Raw genomic sequence first — 27,784 nt, 5'->3', positions numbered from 1 at the left:
TTTGACAGTCAGTCATTGTTAGCTGTAGCTATGGTGATTCGTACGTAACCATACATGCACACATTTGAGTGTAATAAAAATTGATCAGAAAATAGCTAACTAGCTTTGTAAGGCTTTACAGTACAAGCAGACAAGATTCTGCTATTAAATAGTCTTTGTAAACTGAATCACATCAACACTGATGTAACACAAGACAATTGCCTCAGCGCAAAGCCACAGCTTGGAGCTTGCTACCATATATACATATATATATATAGAGAGAGAGAGCTACTGACAACGCCATACCAAATATGGCAAACACATGACCAGTTTACTAACCACCCTACCCACAACTCGACCACTGAATGCCATCTGTGTAGTCAGTATCTACTTGCACAGGCCTCGGCACAGGCGTCAACATGTGGTTGACTAGGCTGACGATTATAACTTGTTTATTGGTAGCTACAGGGTATGCGCAGCGTACCCCTCCAACCCGTAAGCCGGCAACTACGCCAACCGAGCCGCCAACTGAATGTCCCAGTCCAGAAAGTTGTGGATGCCTTGCTGAACTACAAGCTCAAACCATCGCAGCCTCTTCGGATTCTCTTCAACAACTGTTGGTTGTTCCAAAAAAGGGCAGTGGACGATCTTTTAGAAGAAACTTTGGGGAAGTATCATTGCAAGGAGGTATACAAATTTCTGCTGGGGCTACTTACAACAATAGCAGAGGAATAACTATCGTTACTACAACTAAGTCGATGTTAAAAAGGGCGAAAAAACAGGTGAGTGGATGCTAAGAGGTCTCGGTAAGCCTTAATTCTCACAGGTCCCAATTGGGATCATTTTTTTACACACCGGCAGTCTTTACATACAGTCCTAGAGATTTCAAAATCTGAAATCTTATCTCACGGAATTTCCGGATACTAAACATCACATGATTCAAATATTCAGAAAATTCTGCCTTGCAAATCTTGTACTTCTTAAGAGCTTAGAGCTAGTTGTAAAGCTGGAATTTTAACTAAGCTTCTGTTGTTGTAATTTGGGATTTTGTAATTGGTGAATTACTTCGTAATTCTCTAATTACATTACTAAGGAAGCACATTTCAAACAAACCGCTTTCAACAACTTATTATGCACCTTCTCAACTGTTTTATAGTTTGTTCCCGCAAATTCTCTCTACAAAACCTCAAGGCTACCCTTCATTTTCATCCGCGTACGTAGAGACATGCCCTTTTTTGAGTCATGCAAAGAGATATGCATTTCCTACAGTAATGGACAATTTGGCTTGAAAATCCAATGAAATTTTCAAAGAAACCTATGAAAAGTCAAATTTCATTGGCGTACCCAATGAATTTTTATTTTCATTGTATTTTCATTGGACAAATCAATGAAAATAACCAATGAAAATAACCAATGAAAATTCTATGAAAAGTAATTTCATGGAGTATTCATTGATAAAGTTTTATTCTTCATAGGTTTAGTATGTGAATATGTAATGAAAATTCTTGACCACCCATTGAAATTTTGACTTTTCAGAGGGTTTTCAAAATTGTTTTCATTGGGTTTTCATGATAACTCTTCCAGTAGTGCTAGTAGCCTAAGAGGCCTGCTACGGTACATGAAGAACCCAATGGGAAGGTAGTTCACAAAGTTTGTAGAAAGTCGCTACACCCGTATTTCAAACCGGCGAAAAGAAACTGCCTCAATGCAAATTTTGCCTATGTTCAAGTTTAACATAGGCTTCATTTAGTATATGGGGCTTTTCAGAATTGCGGACCATACTACATGTTATTATGTATCATAAGTGATTTTTGCCATTTGTTGATGTCATGTTTTGATCTTCCCATTGTTTGGCTAGTCTTGTGCTCAGATCGCTTTTTTTCCCCTTTTGTATTTGGGTGTAGGAAAAGGGTCTGGATAGCCTTTTTTTTCTGAATCTCCAAATTCTGGGGAACATTTATAGGGTTTTTAAACAAGCCATGAGCAAAGCAAAATTTTGTGTATTATGTGCCTGCTGCAGAAATCACTTGGTAGCTGCAGCAAGCACAACGAACAGGAAAACATCTTGTTCACAGTTTGTTTGCAATCCTTCAAACAATAATGGCTATTGGAGTACTTTCCCCCAAAGGAAAAAACAGTCTGGGCACAAGACTGTTTTGTTTGGCTTGACATTTACTTCTCGCTGTCAAGGATATCTCTTTCAATTACAAGGATATCTCTTTCAATTACAATGAGATTAACCAACCCTCTGCTATGGTCTAAAAGAGGATAATTACAAGTTGAAACATCTGGGCATATTACGATCGGGCACTTTTTTCAACGTAATTATTATAATAGATCCAAGTCAACCATGGGTCACATTTTTGCGTGATTTCCCTGTAAAGACCATCTGGCCTGGATTGAATCATATGTTATAATGAATCATAAGTTTGGCTAAGTGGAAAATACCACTACATATGGGTCATAATTATCATGAACCATGATATTGAGTTCATAATAGGAATGTGTCCTAATAGAGCACACACCTAAAAATCACCTAGGAAAGCATCCTCCAACTCCAAAAAATTTCTGGTGGGTCAAAAAGTATACTAGTGAGTAGTGTAAGCTATCAATAGTCGACCACCATTAGACTTTCTTCCACAACCGCTTTGGTGTGCTTGAGATGCAAGAGTGCTTTGAACTTGTTTCTCTAACCATCAATTTTGTGGGCTTACCCAGCAGTGATGGGCGGCGGAAAGGAAGGCCCCCCTTTGGTCTGCTGAGGAGGGTTTCCTTCAACATCAAAATTGTCCTTGGAGTGAGGCTGAAAACCGTGAAAATGATCAATATCTCAATAGAACACTCAAATACCCTAATAATAGAGCAGTCACTTCATAAAAAAGTGTTTATTTATTATTATTACTGGGTAGGCAGCTCTGCTGATGTGCCCGGGGAAAAAAAAGAATTTACAAGTATTAGCTAGCTACTATGATTTAGGAGTCTATAGAAATATTAGTAGGTTATCAGTAAATAAGTTTAAACCATCACATTCGATTATTGCAGTGGGTAGGTTGTTCCATTCATTAATTGTTTTTGAGTAGAAGCTCTGTTGATACGTTACAGTAGATGAATTTGGAATAATAAAGTGTTGGGGATGATACTGTCTGGTGTGTCTTGTTTAGTGGAGATAACGATGTGGGATTTCGAGAGCATAGTCATTGTGTAAAATTTTAATAGTGTTTGTAGTCTTGTTATCATGCGCCTTTGTTAAACAAAAAGTGGCAGAAGTTGAACCACTGGTTTCTTTGAGAGTTGGTGTCTTAAGTGCTTCCATCTGGCTTATAAATGCTCTATGTATGTTTATTAATTAATTAATTAATTAACTGTGTAGTCAACATTTAAAAACTTTGCCTCAAGAGGTTTTTATTGACTGCAAATAGCCTGTTTTAAATACTTTTGACTTAAATAGTTGGTGTTTTGGTTGAAATACTTCAAATTGTACTATATCAATTTTGAGACATTGTAAAGCTAAAATGTGACCGGATTTCACAAAACCAGGCTTCCACACACACAAAATCAAACTTACGATTTTACCAGAAATGGATTGCTGGTCTAATACACTATCATATTTCACACTGTACTTCCTTCAGCACTGACAAGTCTGGTTTCTGTAGCAGCTTTCTTCCGACCCTGTCAAAGCCACGAGTGTGAGATTGGCACCATTAAATGGCCATGGCTTTGTGATAATGGTGTGTAGTGAGCTGGGACTTCACAGAGAGCTCGCCAATAGTGTTCTTAGTCAATTTGGAGTAAATTGAGGGCCATGGAGAGCCCAAACTTGGCCTCTGGATTCCAATCGTCTTCTTACTCCATTTTATACCCGTATATTAAGACCACCGTCCACCCCCACCCTCCCATTCTATTACTACCATCTGTGGTATTATTACCCGCTCGAAAAAAGCTGCTCAAAACAGGGCAAATTTTGGGTATCAGAAATGTATACACCCACTCAGTGATAGCTAGTGAACAGATGAACAATTGGTGTAAATTTTGTTTGCACAGCTGTAGGCACTGGGAAGTTATTACACAATGATTCCTTAAAATCGCCATATCTCCTAACAAAGCTTTGTGCGTCGAAGCCTTGTTTTGTCAAATTCAGTCACAAATGGCTACAGCTTCTGGGGGGCTGCATCCCCTCAAACCCCCTACTGCCAGAGATTCTATACTCTGGTCAGCCACCCTACTTCCTCTACTACTACCAGCAGATAAGTGAAAACGACCACATTTGTATGATTTAGCAGCTATGACAGTCTGAAATCTTACATCGGAATAAACAAAGTCAACTTCATGTGTTTTATGCATCCACCACCTAGTGGATGACCACCACACTTCTTTTTTGTCTGCCATCTTCATTGTATGTATACAGAGTACATACATCCAGTATACCATCAGACTCTATATTAGGCCAAAAATCTCTAATTGGCTTATTGTGATGTGGTCGTCATCATTTACAGCAAGGTTTCCATCAGTGAGTGGAATTTCCCAAGGTGGCATCCAGTGTATTACTTATTGGTTAAAGAGTACTGTGACATATTTTTGTCACTGAATTGTTATGAACATTACTAGTGTGAGTTTTAACATCTGTTATTGCTGTGAGGGTAAAACTGATTGAATGTTTAAAAGATATAGGTGTTCAACTTACAAGTGAATTCCACGAGTAAAACAGATTTACAGCAATGACAATAAATGGCAGTCACAGACTTTCTACAAAGTGCAACCGTATATATGTACAATAATATGCATTTCTATAAAATTGTGACCGGATCTGAGAAAACCCAACACAATCGTGCATTTTTCAAATTCCTGTTTATTAATCTATTTAGCCAAGTGTACCCTCTGGCAAAGTTTCAGCCTCATATGTCAATAACTTTAGGAGTTACAGCCCTACAAAGTAGCAACAACAGAAACATCGATTTGTACAGCAAGTATAGGGAAATAAATTGCAGGTGCTTACAAAAAATGGTTGTAACTTACCAACATGTTGAGGTACGGAGCTAAAATTTTCACCATCGTGTTTGCCATAAACAGGGGAATCAATTACCGGGTACATTTTTCCTTTACTTGCTCTTCTTTGCTGCATACAAAGGCAAAATTCATGAAGAAAATCAATCGCATATGATTGCTTCAACGTGACATAAACAAACGCTCATAACGTACGTATCCTTGGGTCTACTGCAACGAAACAAAGATTTTCCAGCACCTCTTGAGCAGACGAATAAAGTGATATCCAGGGTTTTATTGTTAGTCTCTTTCTTCACTAAGAATGAGGCATTCAAACAATTTACAAAATTTTTTCAATAATACGCAAGCATTTCACCCAATGTATTCAATGCTTTATACTGTAATTTAAGCTTACGCGATTGTGTCAGGTTTTCACAGATACGGTCACAAATACATCTTTCATATTTCACATAATTTGATTAGTATGCAATCTATGCATGCATGTCCTACCCCCTGATAGCCTGCTAATTATAGGCTATCCATTTTTTGTGATGCAAATTTTCATGTGCTTTCCATATGAGTTGATACAAATCCAAGCCCAACAATGTGATATCTAGCTAGTATGTAGTTTGTGATATCTAGTTTCTGTATGTATTTCAATCTACGTTAACAAGCTGTTGTAATAGTGGTTACCTCATTTGAAAGGCTTTAGATGGTTGAGTTATATTACCTCAGGTGTTCCTCCGTAAACAATGGAACTACATGTAACGGACCAACATACACATTATGTATGGATATACAAGTATGTGCATACACTATTGACTGTTTCTTTTGCTTTTGTATTAGTTTAAATTGATTCTTGAGGATGTTATCAAGACACACGGTAGTGTGTCGTGCGGCCCAAGAAGCCTGCGCGCCACACCGTGAGTATATTGACAGGAAGAACGAAAACGTCATTTTCACACCTTTGTATCTCGGTGATCACGTATCTGATTGGAACCAAATTTGCTACACAGTTGCCCGCCAGCCAAGGGAGTCTACATTCCAAATTTGAAGGAAATCGCTCCAGCCATTTCCGAGATACGAGCTGCCAAAGTTTCGGTTTTTTTTTCTTCGTCTTTTCGCACACTTGAAAAAATTGCTATAACAAGCAAACGCGTACTCCCATCGCCTTGAAATTTGGCACACAGAAAGGGAGTCCAAAGGCGAATCCTAGCATCAAATTTGGTACAAATCCGATGAATGGTTCAGGAATTATGACCGATTATTCGCGTAAAACAAGATCGATTTGTTGTCACGCCTACAGGGTAAACCGCTTCATGGAATGAGTTGAACATTGCTATGTAGATGGAGTAACCATCGTAGGAGTGCCTTTTGGTGGTTTGAAAGGAATCGAGATAAAGACCATGGAGATATGACACAAAACCCAACCTGTGTCACAATTACGCGATCGATTTTTATGAATAAAAAAGTATTAGTTTTCACGCCTACTAGACAAACCGCTTAGAGCAATGAGCTGAAAATCGGTGTATAGCTGGAATAATCTTCATAGAAAGTACTTGCAGTAGTACAGAAGAATCGGATTACAAACCACTGAGTTATGATTCGAAAGCCAACTCCGTGTAGCAAATGCGAGATCGAGATACTCTAATAGAACAGTCACCCTAATAGAGCATTCGGCTAATTTATTTACTCCATTATAGAATTTTATTACATCACAAGTTATTCTGTAGGGAGTTCAGCTGCAAACAGTTAATCTTATAGACAGTTCAGCAAGAAGACAGTCACCATGTGGAGAGTTAAGCAAATATACCACTATAGAGATTCAGAACATTACAAGTCACACTGAAGAAAGTTCAGCTATAAACAAGTCATGCACTGTGTAGAAAATTCAGCTACAATTAAGTCACTCTCTAGAGAATTCAGTTACACAGAATTCAGCTACACACAAGTCACTGTGGAGAGAGTTCAGCTACAAACAAATTACCCTTTAGAGTGATCAGCTACAAACAAAACACTTTGCAGGGTGTTCAACTGCAACAAATCAATTACCTTTAGAGCGATCAGCAATGAACAAATCAACACAAATCTACCTGTAGAGAGATCATCTAGAAACAAATCACCCTGAAGAGAGTTCAGCTACAAAAAATCACCCTGTAGAGACATCAGCTAGAAACTAGACACAATGTAAGGAGTTCAGCTACAAGCAATCACCCTGTAGAGAGTTCAGCTAAAACAAATCAACTTGCAGAGAGATCAGCTACAAACAAATCACCTTATAGAGAGTTCAGCTACAAACAGATTACCTGTAGAGAGATCGGCTACAAACAAATCAACCTGCAGAGAGATCAGTTATATACGCACAAATCAACTTGTAGAGAGATCAGCTACAAACAAATCACCCTGTAGAGAGATCAGCTAGAAACTACACACAATGTAAGGAGTTCAGCTACAAACAAATCACCCTGTAGAGAGATCAGCTACAAACTAGACACAAAGTAAGGAGTTCAGCTACAAGCAAATTACCCTGTAGAGAGTTTATCTACAAACAAATCAACCTGTAGAGCAATCAGCTAGAAACAAATAACCCTGAAGAGAGGTCAGTTACAAAAAATCACCCTGTAGAGAGATCAGCTAGAAACAAATCACCCTGAAGAGAGGTCAGCTACAAAAAATCACCCTGTAGAGAGATCAGCTACAAACAAATTGCCCTGTAGAGAGATCGGCTACAAACAAATCAACCTGCAGAGAGATCAGCTACACACAAATCAACTTGTAGAGAGTTCAGCTACAAACAAATTACCCTGTAGAGAGATCGGCTACAAACAAATCAGCCTGTAGAGAGTTCAGCTAAAACAAATCAACCTGCAGAGAGATCAGCTACAAATAAATCACTTTATAGACAGTTCAGCTACAAACAAATTACCTTGTAGAGAGATCGGCTGCAAATTAATCAACCTGCAGAGAGATCAGCTACACACAAATTAACTTGTAGAGAGATCAGCTACAAACAAATCACCCTGTAGAGAGATCAGCTAGAAACTAGATACAATGCAAGGAGTTCAGCTACAAGCAAAATCACCCTTTAGTGAGTTCAGCTACAAACAAATCAACCTGCAGTGAGATCACCCACAAAAACGCACTTGTACAGAGTTCAGTTACAAACAAATCACCCTGTAGAGAGATCAGGTAGAAGAATTCACCTTGTAGAGAGTTCATTTACAAAGAAACCATCATATAGAGAGTTCAGCTACAAAGAAATTACCCCGTAGAGAGTTCAGCTAGAAGAAGTCACCTTGTAAAGAGTTTAGCTACGAAGAAACCATCATGTACAGAGTTCAGCTACAAAGAAACCACCTGTACAGAATTCAACTACAAACAAATCACCCTGTATAGAGATCAGCTAGAAGAAGTTACCTTGTAGATAGTTCAGCTACAACAATTCACCCTGTAGAAAGACCAGCTAGAAGAAGTCACCTTGTAGAGTGTTCAGTTACAAAGAAACCATCATGTAGAGAGTTCAGCTGCAAACAAATCACTCTGTAGAGAGTTCAGCTACAAAGAAACCGCCATGTAGAGAGTTCAGCTTCATACAAACCACCTTGTAGAGAATTCAACTACAACAAATCACCCTGTAGAGAAGAAGTTACCTTGTAGAGAGTTCAGCTACAAAGAAACCACCATGTAGAGAGTTTAGCTGCAAACAATTCACCTATAGAGAGTTCAGCTAGAAACAAATCACCTCGTAGAGAGATCAACTGGACGAAGTCACCTTGTAAAGAGTTCAGCTACAAAGAAACCATCATGTAGAGAGTTCAGCTGCAAACAAATCACCCTGCAGAGAGTTCAGCTACAAAAAAATCACCCTGTAGAGAGTTCAGCTAGACGAAGTTACCTTATAGAGAGTTCAGCTACAAAGAAACCATCATGTAGAGAGTTCGGCTATAAAGACACCACCATGTAGAGAGTTTAGCTGCAAACAAATCACCTGTTACAGAGAGTTCAGCTACAAAGAAACCATCCTGTATATAGTTCAGCTACATTTCAAGTCACCCAGTAGAGAGATCAGCTGCAATAAAATTCCTGTGGGGAATAATGAGCATGTAATAAATATATGTATATAATTTGTATAATTACTAATAAAATCAAAAATAATTGAAGTACTAAAATTCTTCTTTAAGTTCTTTTCTTCTTCCTGTGGTAAAGAAAAAACACATGGGTTAAAAAAGCCCAAAGCCAGCCATAGGCCGGCTTTGCAGTATACAAATACAAAAAGAAGTGATATCTAATCAAAAACAGCCAAGCTGTAAAAAAAGGTGCGGCCCCCATAAAGGCCATGGTGAAAAAAGATGTGAAATCCAAGGTGGCGGCCAAGAAATGGCTGTGATGGTAGGTTAATGGTTACATTTTAATAACGGCAATTCAGGTGAATTTTGTGCCACTTGGTCTTGGCACCAAATTCACCTGAATTGTTGTTATTAAAATGTAACCATTAACCTACCATCACAGCCATTTCTTGGCCGCCACCTTGGATTTCACATCTTTTTTCACCATGCATATGGCCTTTATGGGGGCCGCACCTTTTTTTACAGCTTGGCTGTTTTTGATTAGATAGTATCAACATATCTCTGCCCATCACAGTATCACATCATAGTATTCACTCTTACCACTGATACAAAATAAAGTCCACATATAGTCAGCATGTGTTCACCTGAGCCCCCGTCAAATACAGTAACATCAAAGAGGTGAGCACATGTTCACTCCCTCATAGCTCACTTGTTCTTGCCCATATCAAAGCGCTTTTATGATTAACAGTTCTAGCATTTAACTGGCTTCACAGTGCTACTAAATGTTTGGGCAGCTGGCCCATGTAACAAGAGTTATTATACAAACGACGGCTCAGGTGAATACAAACAGACTATAATTATGTTCATGTGTAAGCTTTAAATTTGTATTTTCTATATGATGTATGATGCAGCTTGAAGAACGCGATGATGTGGAACATGTTGACATGGATGAACCAGTATGCGTTGACACGCTGAATCCAGATGATGAGCCAGATACAGATAACAGCAGAAAACGGAGATCTTTTGAAACAGATGAAATATGCTGGAATGTTGACCGAATTGATGAGAGATCTTGTCCCTTAGATGGCGACTACTGCCCTCCAGTTGATGGTACATAAATGAGTGTATTATATACAATGCACTAAAATGGTAACATTTAAACATGGTTTGTATGTATGTACTGTATTTTCTATGGTTACTAAATTTAGCAATAGACACAAAGTTTTTGGGTCAAAGTATCTGATAAATAATCATCACTTTTATGGTATGAGAATCTTTGTTACACAGATGAACAATAGTGATCATGAAGGTTTTTGCTTTCCACGAAAAAATTTTGACCAGCCTTACAATACTTTCACAATACCTTAGCAAACATATTCCAAACTAAATAAGAAATCATAATTTTGAGGTAAAGTGCTGGAAGGAATTTTACACTTGTGTAGGAAGCATGGTTCCTACACGTGTAGTACTTTATTGAGAATTTTGCCAGAATTTTGTAGGAAATATTCCCACACTGTTGAATTTTGTAAGAAAGATTCCTACACTTGGCACAATGTGTAAGACATCTTCTTGCAGTGTAGGAATAATTCCTACAAGTGTAGGAATTATTCTTACAAGTGTAGGAATTGTTCCTATAATTCCTACACTTGTATGAATTATTCCTACACATTATGTCATGTGTAGGAATCTTTCTTACAAAACTCAACAGTGCAGGAATATTTCCCACAAAATTTCTTAATGTTGCCCTACACGTGTAGGAACCATGCTTCCTACACAAGGATAAATTTTGGTGCATCACAGAAAATTTGCTGTATTTTTGAGAAAAAATTGCCACATCTTAAAGTTTTGGTTTCTTATTTAGTTTGGAATATGTTAGCAGTCTTGGTTCGGTATAATCAAGCCCAAACTAGCCTTTATTGTGACCCGAAATGTTACCAATATGTTGCTTATTTTAATTATTTTATTTGTAGACTTTTTTACTACTGTAACTGACTGATTGATGTAATCAGATAAGCATAACTCTAAGTGTACAGGATCAGTGTAATCACTATTAGGCATTACTTCAACCAGACAGATGTCTTTTGACATATCCACAGCACATACATTACGTGCAATATTCTACTTGCTGTTCTACTATGTGTCCCATTACAGAGATTTTTCTATTCTTCCATGATAACCAACACAAAGCCATCATTGCACTACTGAGAATAAAAACCTTGCGTTGTTAGTGAAAAGAAATATTTATACCATGCCTCCAACAAACTAGGCTAGTTTCACATCTCAATTAGGGCTGTGTTATGTTACAATTGCGTTTTCACTTTAAGTGATGGTCCCTCATGCAAGTACTTTTTATTGCAATGATAGTAAAATTTCTTACACTTGTACTATGTATCCTACCAATAATCATTCTTTTCTGTCCGGCAGGAACTGGTGTGGATGTGTACATTCTTGACTCTGGCATACGTTACTGTCACCAAGTGTATAGAGGTCGGGTGTTTCCTTCATATGATGAGTTTGGTGGTAATGGAGAGGATTGTCATGGTCATGGTACTCACTGTGCAGGATTGGCTGTTGGAAGGTTAACTGGAGTAGCATGGGGGGCTAGAGTATACAGGTACAGTGTATGATACATGTTATAATTATATGACACAATCTTGTGTAGTGTAATCATACTGTATGAGTACTGTATAGTAGGGACCACAAAGGAGTAGGCGTGGTCCATGAAAAACTTCACCCAAAAACCAGCCTCACTTTTCCCAGACAATGATGAAACAGTATTGCTTAGACACCCAAACAAGCCTTCAAAGGACCCAAAATGCTTTCAACAAGTTGCTACGGAATTAAAAAATTATTTAACAGAATTTTCTACTGACTGACTGAGTAACTGACTGACTGATGTCTTCAGACAAGCGTAACTCAATAAAGGCTAAAACTACGGGCTTGATTTTTTCACTGTTTGACGTTGCTTCAGCCCGAGAGGTACCTTTTGGCATACCGCAGTACATACAATGCATTCTTCATGGACTTACCAGTGTCCTCTTTTGCGTCCTATTCATCTTTGCTGACAGTGAAAAGTGTCGATTTGACAGAAGCATGTGATGTCTTCCCGGCGTAATGGAAATCGTCCGTATTTTTCATAGTGGCTACTTTGATTGCAGAGGTGCTTTTCAAACAATTTTTGATTCGTACTGCTTTGTAATGGGTTGAGCATTGCTGACAACGAACTGTAATGGATACTTCACTTTTTCAGACGATAATTGATATAACCAGGGCGCTTTCTTTTGATGCGGTATGCATGGATTGCAGTGGTGCTTTTCGACAGTTCTTGGATCATAATACTGTGTAACAGGTCCATCAAGTGTGGTGCTTTTCCTATATTTCTCTGTGTGCACAAAGATGAAGATCATTTTGACAATAGAAAGACGGCAGTCAACTCTATTTCAATGGCATCGTAAATAAGCGTTCTTGCCTTTTGTTGTACAAACACAATAGCACGAAGTGAACAGTTTCTTACTGTCCATGAACAGGTGAATGCAATGGTATATAATCATGTTTATTGATCTGAGTTCTGTTTCACTGTGTACCAAAGTGACTAAACATGCGTAAAATGCTTATGTGGCACATATACTTTTGCCCAGTTTATTTCAATACGTTTTAAAAACAAAATAGACTGCAAAAATGCCTAGTTTACACTCAGTCAGTTACATATTTTCATCAACACCAAGGACCATGTTTGGTTGTGCAGTCATACACGTCAATAATATTGTAGTACTTGAAGCATGGCCAACTTCATCTGAATCAATAGTTTGTGTGTGTGTTGTGTGTATGTGTTTATTATGATTATGAATACTGAAAAGTACAGTTATAACTGATATATTCAGGGAAATTACAAATCACAAAATAAGATAGACATTGAGATTCTATAATATCAATGGGTAGGTTATTCAATCACGGATAGATCTGGGGTAGTAGCTGAATTTATAGTGACTTGTTCTTGTAAAATGTGTGTGTTGTGTGTGTGTGTGTGTTGTGTGTGTTGTGTGTGTGTGTGTGTGTGTGTGTGTGTGTGTGTGTGTGTGTGTGTGTGTGTGTGTGTGTGTGTGTGTGTGTGTGTGTGTGTGTGTGTGTGTGTGTGTGTGTGTGTGTGTGAGTGTGTGTGTGTGTGAGAGAGAGAGAGATTGAGTGTGTGTGTGCACGTGAGCATGCGTATGTGTGTATGCGCGCGTGTATGTGTGTGTGCGTGTGTGTGATTTGTAACTTTGTTGGTAATTTTATGAACCAGACATGACTTCACTGTTTACTTAGATCACGTGTATAGCAAACTCTACACTATGCTTGCTGAAATCAAAACATGTAGTTATTAGGTCATGTTCATGAGATAACTACAAACTCTTTGCCCCACTTTTAGTGTCAGAATTTTAAACTGCAACTTAGCAGGATTCTTTTCTTATGTTATCTCCGGAATTAATCATGTCATCGAGCGAGCCAGAAGCACCGGAAGAAGATCAGTAATTTCAATGTCTCTTATTGGACCTATCACTGAAGCTGTCAATGTCGTCATCAGAGAGGCTGTTGCTAACAATATAGTAGTTGTGACTGCTGCTGGAAACTTCCGTCAGGACTCTTGTAACTTTTCACCATCAAGTTCACCAGATGTTATTAATGTGGGAGCAATACAAGAAGCTAAAGATTCACCCTATGCAAACCTTGGTAGGTTTTATTCATGAATGCACTTAAAATATATCATCACATACTGTACTTACTAATACATTAGTAGGGATCATGAAGGTTTGGGTTGTCCAGTCAAAAAATATTTACTAGAAACTAAAGTTACCTCCATGGTGCATTGGCAGTATCAGTTTGGTACAGTCAAGCTCTTCAAACACAACCCAATGAGTTCTGTAAACTTTGTAATACATAAAAAAGCTACAACTATTTATTTCAAAAAGGATAGAGATATTTTGATTATAGTCTTCTACGTATATATAGGCACGATGTTTTGTACTTTGGCATGCTTTTTGTGCAAATTAATTGTGAATAGCCTGCCTTTTAATAATATTTATGATTCTTACTGGAGTTAAAAATTTGTGATTACAGTGGTTCCACCATTATCTGGCCATTGATTATCCAAACATTCTGTTATGCAAACTATGGAAGTGACTGCTCTATTAGAGTATTTTGCCTAAAGTGTATGCTCTATTAGACTATTTTAACTGAGCTCTGTATATAAATGTATGGGCTTAATTATCTGAACTTTTCCATTATTCGAATACACCTAGGTCCCAATGTGTTCAGATAATGGAGGGACCACCGTACATTTGTATTGTTGCATATCTCTTGTGTTGTGCTTCAGGGTCACAAGTAGTGTTTGCTGTGCATACACTGTATATGCTTGTATATTTTAGTATACCAACTATGTATAATTGTAGGACATCAGTTGTATTGGTTCAATTCACGGTCTAATTCTCCTGGCAGCAACTATGGACGATGTGTAGATATATTTGCTCCCGGACAGTGGATAAGAAGTGCTGCTCACACGTAAGTGGACAGAATGGTACTCACTTCCAAGGTGACAGCTGAAATGATATAAATATAGATGTGCAGCTGTGTACAGTCAAGCTTAAATGTGTTTTCCATCTAATCTCTTTATGAAAATTTGTATTTCAATGAATCTTCCACTAATTAGGTATCACAATTACATAGAACCCATCATCTGAAAACTGTCCTGCAGAAGAATGCATACAATGCATACATGTTTTTGTGTCCATTTCCCATGTATGCTCACTTTGCCTCCACAGCCATAACATTAGCAGCCTTGCATGGTAGCTCCTACAGTATTCAGACAATTGTTCATAACTATAACATTTAAGAGATATGTATCATATGTATCATGAAAGCATTTATCCTGATTATCATGATATTACATGCACATTAAGGCTCAAACGATTAACCGAATATTCAGATTAATATTCGTTTGCATTCTACTCAAATAGTGATCATTGGGCAGCCACTAGATCAAAGCATTAGGCAGCCACTAATTGGTGAATATGTATATGTGACCCAGTCTGCAAAAAGGGTCTTATAGCCTTTTCAATTGCATGTACTTAGCTACCTGTTATTTGACTTTTGAATATGGTATCACCCTGAAATTTGTACCCTTATACCTCTAACATAGCACTGTGGCTTGGTGTAATACGAAGGTGATAGGTTGAAAACATGAGGAGTTATGATTAGTCAAACGTGACAATTTGGAAAGGCTATAAGATCCCTTTTTGCAGACCGGGTCACATATACCAATGCCGTGGTGAATCACCCAATGTGCAAAACTTTGCATGGATTTATGGCTTACTCCAGTTAGTTATAAACACTTTTATAATCACGACATCCTGAACATCGCTGTGATAATCATTATTTCAGAAAGGGCACTACATTATCTTTTCTTGTCAGTTAGTTATTCATACATGGTTATTGATGATGTAATTTATACCGTGGCTGAAGAGCGATCTATGAAATCTACGAAACATTTCTGCCTCAAATGTTAGGCTTTTTAGTCAAGTGCTGTAATTACTGGATTATAGACATTGAAACCTTAAATACATTAATCATTCAACTAAGTATGTGACCATCTCAGTAAAAACCTAATTCAAGCATGTGTTTTGAACAAAATTTAAAATAATTTGTAAAATTACACATGCTACAAAGAAAAAATACAGGTCTTATCGGGCCATTACTTAGAGAAGGAATACTCAAATCGATTAAACCTATATGCTGTCTTACGTATTTGCTTGCTCATGGAGAGCTCAAAAATCATCAGTAGCTTCAACGGTGTGCATGTAGTGTGCAATGCAAAAAAAAAGAAGCATACACGAGGTTGTCGTCACTTCTTCAACTAAACTCATACCCCATTTATTTTATGCACTGGTATCTGGTGATCGATTGTAGTTTTAAAACGTGGGCTAATAACCCTCAGAATGACATTCACATGTTATTATGCTTCAACACACAATGCTAGAACGTGCAATTGTGGGTTTGAGTTTTTATTTTTATTCCTTGCACTATATTAAGACTACGTACTAACTTTTTTGTTATGTAAAGTACTTAGGACTATAAGTTACTGATCTATTTTCAATGTAGCAATCTTGTTCCATGGTCTGCTCAATGACTACAGTAACATTGGATGTGTAGAAATGTGTATCTACGCATCACCCATACAATTATTTAGTGATCATTGATTATCATACAGTATGATAGTAACTGTATAGTAGGGACCACAAAGGAGTAGGCGTGGCCCACAAAATAACATCACCCAAAAACCAGCCTCCAGATGCACTATTGGTTAGGTAAAACTAAGCCCAAACAAGCTTTCAGATCGACCCGAAACGCTTTCAACAAGTTGCTACAAAATTTTAAATATATATATATTCAACAGAATTTTCTAGTGACTGACTGACTGACTGACTGATGCCTTCAGACAAGTGTAACTCGATAACAGCTAAGGCTACGGGCTTGATTTTTTCACTCTTCGACGTCGCTTCGGCCTGAGAGGTGCCTTTTGGCATACCACAGTACATACAATGCATTCTTCATGGACTTACCAGTTGTGAGTGCAGGGGTAGCCATTCATCTTTGCTGACAGTGGAAGGTGTCGATTTGGCGGTAGTACGTGATGGCTTCCCTTCGAAACGGAAATCGTCTGTATTTTTCATAACTGCTATTATGGTTGCAGAGGTGCTTTTCAAACAGTTCTTAATTCATACTGCTGTGTAACGGGTTGAACATAGCTGACAGCAAAGTGTAATGGATACTTCACTTTTCAGATGATAATTAATAATAATAATATTATTATAATTGGGGTGTGTGCACTATTTTTTTCTTTTGGTATGCGTGGATTGTAGAGGTGCTTTTCGAACAGTTCTTGATTCAAAATGCTGTGTAACGGGTTGAACATAGCTGACAGTGAAGCATAATGAATACTTCACTTTTCAGTAATTTATATAGCTGGGGTGCGCGACGCCATTTCGGATGTGGTATGCATGGGTTCACCAGTCATAGTAAAGTTATTTACAAAAACAGTTAACGAACAAGTACACGAAAAAATTGAAATTTTCAACTGGAGTAGGGACCAATAAAAAGTACTGAAACAAGTTGGAGTAGTCCATGATATTAAATCACAGTAAAACAATAAGAAGTGTTATATCCCTACTGTGCTCAAGATACTGTAACGGAAATGCACGGTATGGATATAACACTTCTTATTGTTTTACTGTGATTTAATATCATGGACTACTCCAACTTGTTTCAGTACTTTTTATCGATGTGTTATGGTCCCTACTCCAGTTGAAAATTCCATATTTTTTCGTGTACTTGTATAGAATAGATCTGCTTGTCATATGCTTTGACTCGTTATATTAAGTGAAATGTAGCATTTCATTGTGGGATTCAGTATTACGTAGTTTCTTAGCCAGGCTGAGTGTAATTGCAAAATTATCATATCTTTACACTGGTTGGGCATCAATGCCATGGACAAACCGCAGTGATATTGCCCTGGCAATATGCAAGTTAAAGTTGTGCTTTGAACTCACATGCTAAAGTGGTATATAGGAAGATGGAAATAGATACATGCATTTTTAACTTTTAAGGAAAAAAATTTAGGGGACCACATGTACACTGCATGCCAGTTGTAAAACAAGGTGCATGGTGGGTATATCCTCTGAACATAAAACAATACTTCATTATTGATTGCTAGCACATGAACTTCAAATACAGCTGTTAACACTAGCTTTGAAGAACTAGCCTAATTGCTCCATATACGTTTACTTCAAAGCTGTCTTTTTATCATTTCTGCAGGAGTTGTACTGGTCGTGTATCAATGAGTGGTACTTCCATGGCTTGTCCAATGGCTGCAGGAGCTGTTGCTCTCTTACTACAGAGATTTCCCAGTTACACACCTGCTCAGATCAAACAAAAATTAAAAGAAGAGGCTACACGATCTGCTATAAACATGAGAACATATCGAGGGACCTTTCTACCAACAATAGTACAAGCAGAGACTCCAAACTTACTTATTTATACAGGAAAAGCCAGGCGATGTGGTACGTAAGTTAAGTGTGTTTACAAACATTAATATACCAATTTTGTATTTTAACAGATCAAGAAAATGATCCACCCACATCAACTTCTAGACCACCAGGCACAGCACCAGCAACATCAGCTCCAGTAACACCTGCACCTATACCAGGTTGGTATGGTTTTGTGCATATACTGTTCTGCAACTAGGCTTTTGATTTAATGTACTGTATCTACTAATGCCAATTTAGTGCATTGTATCTTTTTCAAGGTTGCTATTTCAATGATGTATTTTATGAGCATAACAGTAGAATATCTCAGAGCTGCTCATCAAGCTGCATTTGCAAACGAGGCACATGGAGATGTCAAACAAGAGACTGTTACACCGATTACTGCCAAGCATATTCCTATGGTCACTACAGAACTTTTGATGGTAGTCAGTACACTTATCTTGGAAGCTGTGAATATGTACTGGCAAAACCATGTGACAATGATGACTTCATTATAACTGTCACTCAAAGGGCTCTTGACTCAAACAGTGTATTGATTGACCAGGTCACCGTAACAGTTCCAAGTCAGAACCTTGTAATTGTGTTGAGGGGAGGTGACAATCAGGTAACAATTAATGGCAGGAACTTTGCAGCATTTGACGGTAACAATGTGTCCATTGGAGAAGTTAAAGTAGAATGGATTGGTAGCTATCCACATGTTACCTTTGAAGACAGAGACTTAGACGTCTTTTGGGATGATGCTGGTAGTGTCCAAGTTTCAGCTAGTAACAGTTTAAGGCAACAGTTGTGTGGCTTGTGTGGTTTTTACAATGGAGATGATTCTGATGATTATCGTATGAGAGATGGAACCACAGGCTCTGGTGTTAAGAGGTTTGCTAGATCTTGGCTGACTGAAGACAGTTCAGGAGGTTGCAGGGATAAAAGGCTGAATAACATTTGCAGTGAAAGACATATGAATAGAGCACAAAGAGAATGTGTCATGTTGAACAATGCTCCCTTTGATTCTTGTCGTTCTGCTGTTGATCCTAAAGTCTACATTGAAAACTGTGAATCTGACTATTGTACATGTGTTAGGACACGTAACAGAGATACTTGTTCTTGTAATGTGATGGCTAACTATGCCAGAGCATGTGCCAAAGCTGGAGTTGATGTGAGCACTTGGAGAGATGTGACTGGATGCTGTAAGTTCACATACGTAGGGTGTTTTGATGGTTCCACCTATAAAGTTTCTGTTAATAATATCAAGTATCAAACATACGGAAATATACTCATGACAAAATTTTGTGGAATTTCATGAGAACTAAGACCATACAAATACAATGGATCCTTAGCTATCCTAATACCTTTGTTTCTAGGGTCAAGCAATTGAATTTATTTGGATAAATAAAATTCAGTGACTTTTGTACTTTTATAGAAATATACATTTGTGACCTGCTGAACAAAAACCAGCTATTTTCACAAATTCCTCAAATTCAATTTTATTGCTTCTCTGTTATCTATAGTAACAAAAGAGTGGACACCCAAAGTTTCAGCCTTTTGTCTTGGAGTTATAGCGATAGACAGTTGGGACATGAATAAACTTGATTTGTACAGCAACAATACGGCAAATAAATTGCAGATGCTTACTTAGTCGATCATAACTTATGACTGAAACAAGCTACAAAGATGGGATTTGTCTCAGTTTGTTCACCATGAACTGGCACATCGATCAAGGTATAGTTTTTTTCTCTATGCATTTCCGTGTGGACAAAGAAGAGGACCATGTCAACAATTAAATTACAATGACAAATTTTATTTCTACTGTATCATACATAAGCACCCATAACTCACAAACCATACGCTGTATAAACACAAAACAAAGATTTACTTACTCCCAATGAACAGGAGCATCTGGTGGTGTATAGGTTTTATTGATTTGAACTTTGTTTCAGTACAATACAAAGTGATTAATATGTGCGTAAAATTTTATGTAGCACTCATATTTTTACCCAGATGATTTCAATACATTTTAATAGTAAAATATATAGAATTTTGTGAAAATGGTCGGTTTTCGCTCAGTGGGTCATGTTTACTTTTTATTGAAAGTATGCCAACAGTAATACTCTCTAGTTGAACAGTAGGCCCCAGCCAATTATGCCAGCATAATTTAATGCACAATAGGTAACCAAAAGCATCAAACATAATACCAGCATTCTGGGCACAATTTTCAAAAAAAAAAAATTGAATGTGCAATGGGTGTTCCATAATAATGTACACAATATTATTGCTGAGTACACAAAATGAACTGTTTCTTGGGTGAATATTCACACTTTAGAAATAAAATACACCTATCAATGTTAAGCCCTACCCCCCCTCTCCAAGTACAGGCGACATCGGGTTTTAGGAAGAGATTTGAACTTTAAAATGTGCCCCAGGGTTGGGAATTTGATCAAGCACTGAAAAGCTCTGACTTTTAGCATGTGATAAAACCACAGCTACATGTCAAATCCCTTCGTATCCCTACGCTATATAGTGGGATATATAATCTAGCAATTTATCCCCAGGGTGGGGAATTTGACTTTCTAGCAGGTCAAATCTCCACTATATCCCCACCCTCCCCGTACTACTGGGGTGGGTGGGGCTTAACATTGATAGGTGCATAATCGAGCGCTCACTTACTCTAATACAGCAGTCAGGAAATACTGATGTACTCTAATAGAATGTTAGTTCTGTATAATCTTTATTATGTAAGTATAACTCTGAGGATGATAGGTATTGATTTTTGAGCTTTGCTTAAATACGTAGGTAAAATTGATCTACTGAACAGTCACTTTTGATAAGTGAGGTTCAAATAACTGAGGATGCACTGTGTATATCAAGAGCCACTGTTTCTAAGAAACTCAACTACCTTTTCTTGAATAACTTACATTTAAACATCAGAAGATTGTTGCTACTGTCTGGACTACTGCTATTGAGCCTGTGATGCAATAATAAGTGTTCTCGTTAAATAACCTCAAATAACAGTTTCTAGCTGATCTACCTACTGCCCTATATTGACAGTGTTTGTGAGCTCAATCCCTACTCACTGCCGTAATTGAAGGATATACACTTAAATCTGAAAGGGTACATGATCTACTAAAATAACTATATGTGACCTGCTGAGAAAAACCTGACTTAGAAAATGGTTGCATAATATGCTTAGATCTTTGGATGATAATGAGGTCTTTAAAATCCACAAAGATCTTAAAATGGTTAGAAATTTGCTAGCAGAAAGACCTCAAGCATCACAAATCTCACTTTCGATCATTGATTTGCAATGCTCCCTCCCAGCATATTCAGGCTGATAGTCTGCAGTGGGTGGTGACCAGTCACCCAGGCCAACACGTGGTTAACCACTCTATTCATTTTATAGGCATGCCTAAAAGAATTCAATTATGGGAGGTATAATTTAACATTGTACATACGTTTGTTACAATGAACAGAGAAGTCCAGAAATATCATGGAAAATTCTGTGTAGTGTCCATCTGTTTCTAGAGTGTTTTAAGGCTGTTTTAGTAATATATTAAACTATGGATGGACTTTACTAAGACCAGCTTCCTTGTAGAAACGTTTTTTGTGCTACATGTAATGTGGGTGTGGTCCATATTCGAAACTGTGCTGTACTACTGTGGCACCACTGAAGTGACAGCTCATTCCCATCGCATAAATGCACACAAGCTGCTTCTTCGACACACACATTCTTTACACTGTTGTGATGCCATAGGCACTGTTTAAAACTAACCCAGCTCGACATTATTGATCAGTGCCTGACTGCTGTTTCCCAGCTGTGCCAGATCCAAGTCTAACTTGTGAAAGGAAGTGGTGCAACCTTCAATTTTTTCAACACTTCGACAAACGCACACTCAGTCTTTCGTGATTATTTTATCATTGTGTGACGATTTCAGTACGACACACCCCGTATAACCCAATCCTACAATGACTCCATCTATATACCCATATAAAATGCATACATTTTCTAAATTGGTTAGAGACCACGCCCTTGGGTCTTTGTGGATTCACGAAGATCTGAGGGAGTGGTCTCTAACCTACACTTGTTTGCATTTTCCTCAAACTTCGTTTTATGACTTTCTAGAGAAAAAACCAATGGGCTGTTAAAGTTTCAGCCTTATCTGGTAAGCGCTTTCAGTGTTATAGCAATAGACAACAAGAAAAGCAAAGCAATTGATTTGTACAGTACCTAGACAGGAAAACGTTACAGGCATTTGTTTAATCGATTGTGTGTCTCACATGCAACAGACTACAGAGTTGGGACTTGTGTTATGCTATTTACCATGAACTGGGAAATTCATCAAAGTATAATCTTTGGCATAAATACACCCGTGGTGTTAAGCAAGAAGTTTGCTCAAGCTTAGAAACAGCAACGATAAACTTATGTTTTACCGCAATGTAACCAAACAAGTTGTGCCTTCAGTGGCACCACAGTAGTACAGCATGGTTTTGAATGTGGACCACACCCACATTATGGAAACGAAACAAAGATATTCTTATTCTCCATGAAGAGGAGATTGGTATATTAGATATTTCAATTCGAGTCTTCTTTTGCTGTTTACTGAATTGATTAAAATGTGTGTAAAATTATATATGGAGCACACGTATGTATTCAATGACATTTATCTCAAACAAAAACAGAATTATGTACAAATGTCGGGTGTTTGCTCAGCGGGTCACATAGCTATCTACTACAATATAAACAACCAAACTGCATGATAAGTAGACACAAAGTGAGAACATCTATTTAATTTTGGTAGTACTCAGTTAAGATCCATGTAAATATCCCCTCCCTTGTTTAAACTGAAGTTGAAAACTATGACATCTTTATAATCGAACATACCATTTATGTGTTTGTGGTTATAGTTTAGTCACAAACCTGAGTAGTCGTACATATTGTCTACCACAATAGTGCTGATACATGCAGTTTCCTGAATTAAGTTACGTACAGATTATGCATATGCAATTTTCCATACCTCTTTGTTCTATACTGTAGCTGATGACTGTGTTGGAGGTCGAGTATACAAGGAATGTGGTACACTCTGTCAGATAACATGTGACAATTATGAGTCACCACCATCTTGTTCACCTGATTGTACTCCAACTTGTGTTTGTCCTGAAGGAGAAGTATTGAGGAATGGTCAATGCACTGAGACGAATCAGTGTGATGGTAAGTATAAGCCATATTCACGTATATGTTATTCATTTTATTGTATGAATCATTTACCGCATAGTAAAAACTTTGGCAATAAAAAAGTTTGGAGTAAACCCACTGTTGTAAAATTGACGGAAAAAATGGGGCTCCACGTGACATTTTTATAGTACCATGTGCTGTACCACTTGAATACAACATCACTACACGCAAGTGCGAATGATTAAACAACTCTCCAATTAATGGGCGTGACAACCATTTTGATTGCAAGTCTTTATCCCTCGCATTGAGGGATGATGACTCACGATAGAAATGGCTGCCACACCCCTTAATTAGCAAGTCTTTAATTGCTTGCACTTTTGTTGCATTCGAGTGGTAGCTACCATACAAGTGTAAGCATCATTCGCTGGTTCTTGTAATATCGATATCAATGTTTGGATTTTTGTGAACTCTTGTAGGCCAATGAACCTCCCAGACAATTGAAGGGAATGCTTGGAAATACCCATGACACCTGCCACGATACTTCGATATCCATCCTTTCGACATGGCTAATCTGCTCATGTGATTGCTAAAATAATTGGTGGATAAAACTTTGGCAATTGTGATGCTATTCGCCAAAGTTTTTTACTATACGGTAATGCACGTCTAATACAGGGGTACAGCCAGACTTTTGGTGATGCCAGGGCCTAGCTACATGACACTATCAAATAGTACGTAGTACTGTATATTAGGGATCATGGAGATTTGGGTTTTCTGGCCAAAAAAACCAGCTCCACAATACCATTCTGGTACCTTGGCAATATTTGGTTAGGTATAACCAAGCCCAAAAGTGCCTTCTGTACAACCCTAAAAGCTTCCAATAAATTGCTACGAAACTTTAATTTTTTTCAATGGAATTTTCTACTACCTGCCTGCCTGCCTGATGCCTTTCAGGCAATAACAACTAAGGCTACAGGCTTGATTTTCACTGTTCGTCCCAAGACATGTCTTTTGGCGTACCATAGTGCATACAATGCACGCATCATGGACTCACCTTTGTCCTCCTTTGTGTCCCATGCTGACAACCCTAGGTGTTGATTCCTGGTAGCTCAATGCATGGCTTCCGTACATTTGTAAATGGGAATCATCCATATTTTCTGTAGTGACTGGATTGATTGCAGAGGTGCTCACTGTTCTTCGTTTGTAACGCTGTGTGACAGACTGAAAGCGAAGCATAATGGCCATCATTTTCGAGTCTAGTTGGGACACACAAATTGTCCGTATTCTTCACGGTGACTGGCAGAGGCGCTTCTCCTACTGTTCTTCATTTGTAGTGCTGTGTAACGGGCTGAACAGAAGCAAAAATGGCCACCTCACTTTTGAGTAAGTAATTGGTAGCTGGGGCACGCATTCAGACGAAATTATTAACTCTGGCACCATCCTTTCTTTTGATGCAGTATGCACGGGTTCACCAGTCACAATAATTAATGTTACAAAAAAAGCAACCAAAAAAGTGTAAGGAAAAATTAGGAAGTTTAAGTTTGATTAGGGATCATAGAAAAAAGTAGGGAAACAAAGGAGGTCACCTACACCTGCAGATATACTAGTGAACATTTAATCCCTAATTCAGTCTTCTCAAGACTTCTTTAGTACAGTATATCTGCAAACCTCCCTTGTTTCCCTACTTTTTTTTCTCTATGATCCCTATTTAAACTTATAATTGCTAATACTTGTAGCTAGGGAAGGTGTACCTCAACCTATTGGGTTCTGGGGGCATGCCTCCCAGGAAAGTTTTGAACATTTGGCCTTTACCTCTGAAATTGAATCTGAGGGTGATTTCAGCAGTTTACAATTAGATTATGGAATGGTTTATCCAACAGTGCTGTATAATCACTCAACATTAACTTATTTAAGCGACATATTCAACATATTAATTTTAGCTAAGTAATTAATTGATTGTTGTACTACGTATATACTCCGTATGGAGGTTTTTGTACAGTAAAAACTGCAACACAATACAGTTTATCAATTTTTTTTTTGACCACTCTATTAGGGTAAATCAATCTTGAATTATATGGTACACTTTCTGCTATATATAAGGAAACATTTTTAACAAAAAATGCTCTCTGAAATTGAATGCGAGATTTTAACAGCTTTAGCTATATACTGCTGGATGCCTGACTGCTGTATTAGGTTGACTGTTCTATTAGAGTATCTCGATTTTTGATTGATGCCTGAGCCTGGGCCCGGGTTCTGGCTATGCCCCTGGTCTAATAAAAAATGATTGTGAAAGTAAGATTCAGATGAAAGGGGTATTTCGTACAGTGTAATTATAGTGGTAACATACCATTGCAATACCTGTCTGCAAGATAAAAGTATTAGCTAATGGTAAAGATACTGTACAGTACTCTCTAAAAGCATTAACACTGATGTATGTGTTTTTTACACAGTTCCACCTCCTTGTAAGGGGATTGCTTTACCATCCAGCACTCCATTTTTCTTTGAGCGATTTTATCTTCCAGAACTCACTGAGTTTATTACAGACGGAAAACAACGAAACAGAATTCCTTGTTTTGTCAACGTCTACAGTGATAGTACTGATCTCTTGTTCTCAATGATTTTCTGCAGTGTTCCAGATGTTTCAAAATATAAAATTTTACAAGGAGTTTCTCAAAAGCAACTAAAGAGAATGGCTAAACAGTTTAAGAGATGCCGAGTCATTGTTTGTGTTTCATATTATGTTGGTAATAAGCCACGCTATGTTGCTGTCTTTGAGTGTTTATCTAGGAGACAATTTAGGGCACAAAAGACAGAGTATTTACTTAATGTCTCTTATGATGAATATCAGCAAAGACTACTTAAATTTCAAGGAGAGGATATACGAGTATACCGGCGTAACATTTACTTGGATGGCCAAGATATATTTGTCAATGCCATCTTTAGACAAGCTGACTATGGAGTCTCCCTCCGTGATGGAATTGATCTTAGGGGCTTAGTTCAGTTGATAGACAGAAATAAAGAACGTGGGTTTTTTCTTGCTGATGGGAATGCTCGTCTAGATGGAGGACAAGTCATATACTCAGTTGTATTCACAACAGAGAGATTTGGTAACTGTGACTACAGAGTGGAATACAATCTTGATGCCTTGCAGTTGTTTAACAGAGAGCAGCAATATGCCAGAGATGGTTGCCACATCACTGTCATCATCCCTAACACAGGAAGTCTCACTCCTCAATATATTGCTGTCTTCTGGTGTACTGACTAAGTATAAAATACATTTGTTTTGGAAAACATTGTTTAATAAATTGTATATACCTATATACAGAGACACAATTACAATGTTGTACAAGCACCAAGTGTACAGTTTATGCACATTTTGTTGACCAGTTTCGATAATACGTACCATATACCATCATGATTACCATTGAATCATGCCAAGTGTGGGTGCAGACGTATGTACTGTAACTAGCTTTTCTTTGTTGCAAATATTTTCGTGTACAAAACTTGTACGACAATTTCTTACACAATTTTTTTTACATAAGATCGAACTACTCTAATAGAATAGTCATTCACATAATCATATGAAAATATTGCACAAAAGTTAAACGAATTATGGTATACCATATCACCACTTTTAAATCATAAACAGCAAAAACTAATTTAATTGGCTGTTAGACATTGCACATAAAGCGGTTAGTTAGCTACGTGGTGAACAAAAAATGCTTTTCTTAACTATATATATTCAACATGATGTTGACCCATAGAAACTAGTGCCTGAATCAGTTTTTCAGTCGTGCTGGTGGATGCTGCTTAGAGATCGTGAGATAGCTAACCCAAAAGATTCATGGATAATGATGGAGCCATCTTTTGGAAAGACTCCTAGCTAGCTATACTTAAGACTACGCTAGGAATTTTAGTTTGATTAGAAAAGGTATTCAAACAAGGGAGGTCGCCTAGCTATATGGCTATACCTGCAGATCTATACTAGTTGCAGACATTTAATCCCTCCTTCAATAAAAGTGGGGATCAAGGAAGTTGCCTACACACTAGTGGAGAATTTAATTCTTAATTCTTTAGAGTGAATTCACTTTTATTGATACCAAATTAAACATGTTTCATGGCCTATTTGCCATCTACTAGCAATGAAACCTAAATCACGCATTTCAGCTACAACTGACTGTTCTATTAGAGTTTGTATGCTGCTCTTATTATTAGTCTATAGGTGCAGGAGGCCTAGCAGAAGCTGAAGTCCTTCTGAAATAGAAAAGTGAGGGTCTTACTACTTGCACAATATTTATGAGGCAACACTGAACCATGTATGTTAGCACTCTTAGGCCAGGCAAAGTTGATTGATTGTTTCTCATCCTCACCTGCTAGGCACCGGCCTATATTTTCACCTATTATGCTATGCTACAGTGCTCAAAAATTTAACCTATTATGCTCAAACTATTTTGCCTCAACTTCCATGTTTAACTAATAATTTTATGCTTTTGTGCAGTATACTGATGACAGTAATGTTTGGC

At 37.7% G+C, this 27,784-nt stretch overlaps 1 protein-coding gene across 1 annotated transcript; it reads left to right on the top strand.

The window, feature by feature from the left end:
- The first annotated feature begins 329 nt into the window (after positions 1-329).
- Positions 330-26,676, top strand: LOC136252107 (uncharacterized). Its single transcript, XM_066044484.1, has 10 exons — positions 330-761; positions 9,938-10,136; positions 11,451-11,640; positions 13,435-13,736; positions 14,456-14,564; positions 17,874-18,118; positions 18,175-18,264; positions 18,364-19,284; positions 23,127-23,300; positions 25,712-26,676. Exons 1-10 carry the CDS (start codon positions 399-401, stop codon positions 26,524-26,526), a joined length of 3,408 nt encoding a protein of 1,135 aa, XP_065900556.1. The 5' UTR covers positions 330-398; the 3' UTR covers positions 26,527-26,676.
- The last annotated feature ends 1,108 nt before the right edge of the window (positions 26,677-27,784 follow it).

This window comes from Dysidea avara, chromosome 4 (assembly GCF_963678975.1).
Source record: "Dysidea avara chromosome 4, odDysAvar1.4, whole genome shotgun sequence".
In the NCBI taxonomy this organism is placed as follows: domain Eukaryota; kingdom Metazoa; phylum Porifera; class Demospongiae; order Dictyoceratida; family Dysideidae; genus Dysidea; species Dysidea avara.
The sequence above is the reverse complement of the archived record's forward strand: the minus strand, read 5'-3'. Positions and strand labels throughout refer to the sequence as shown.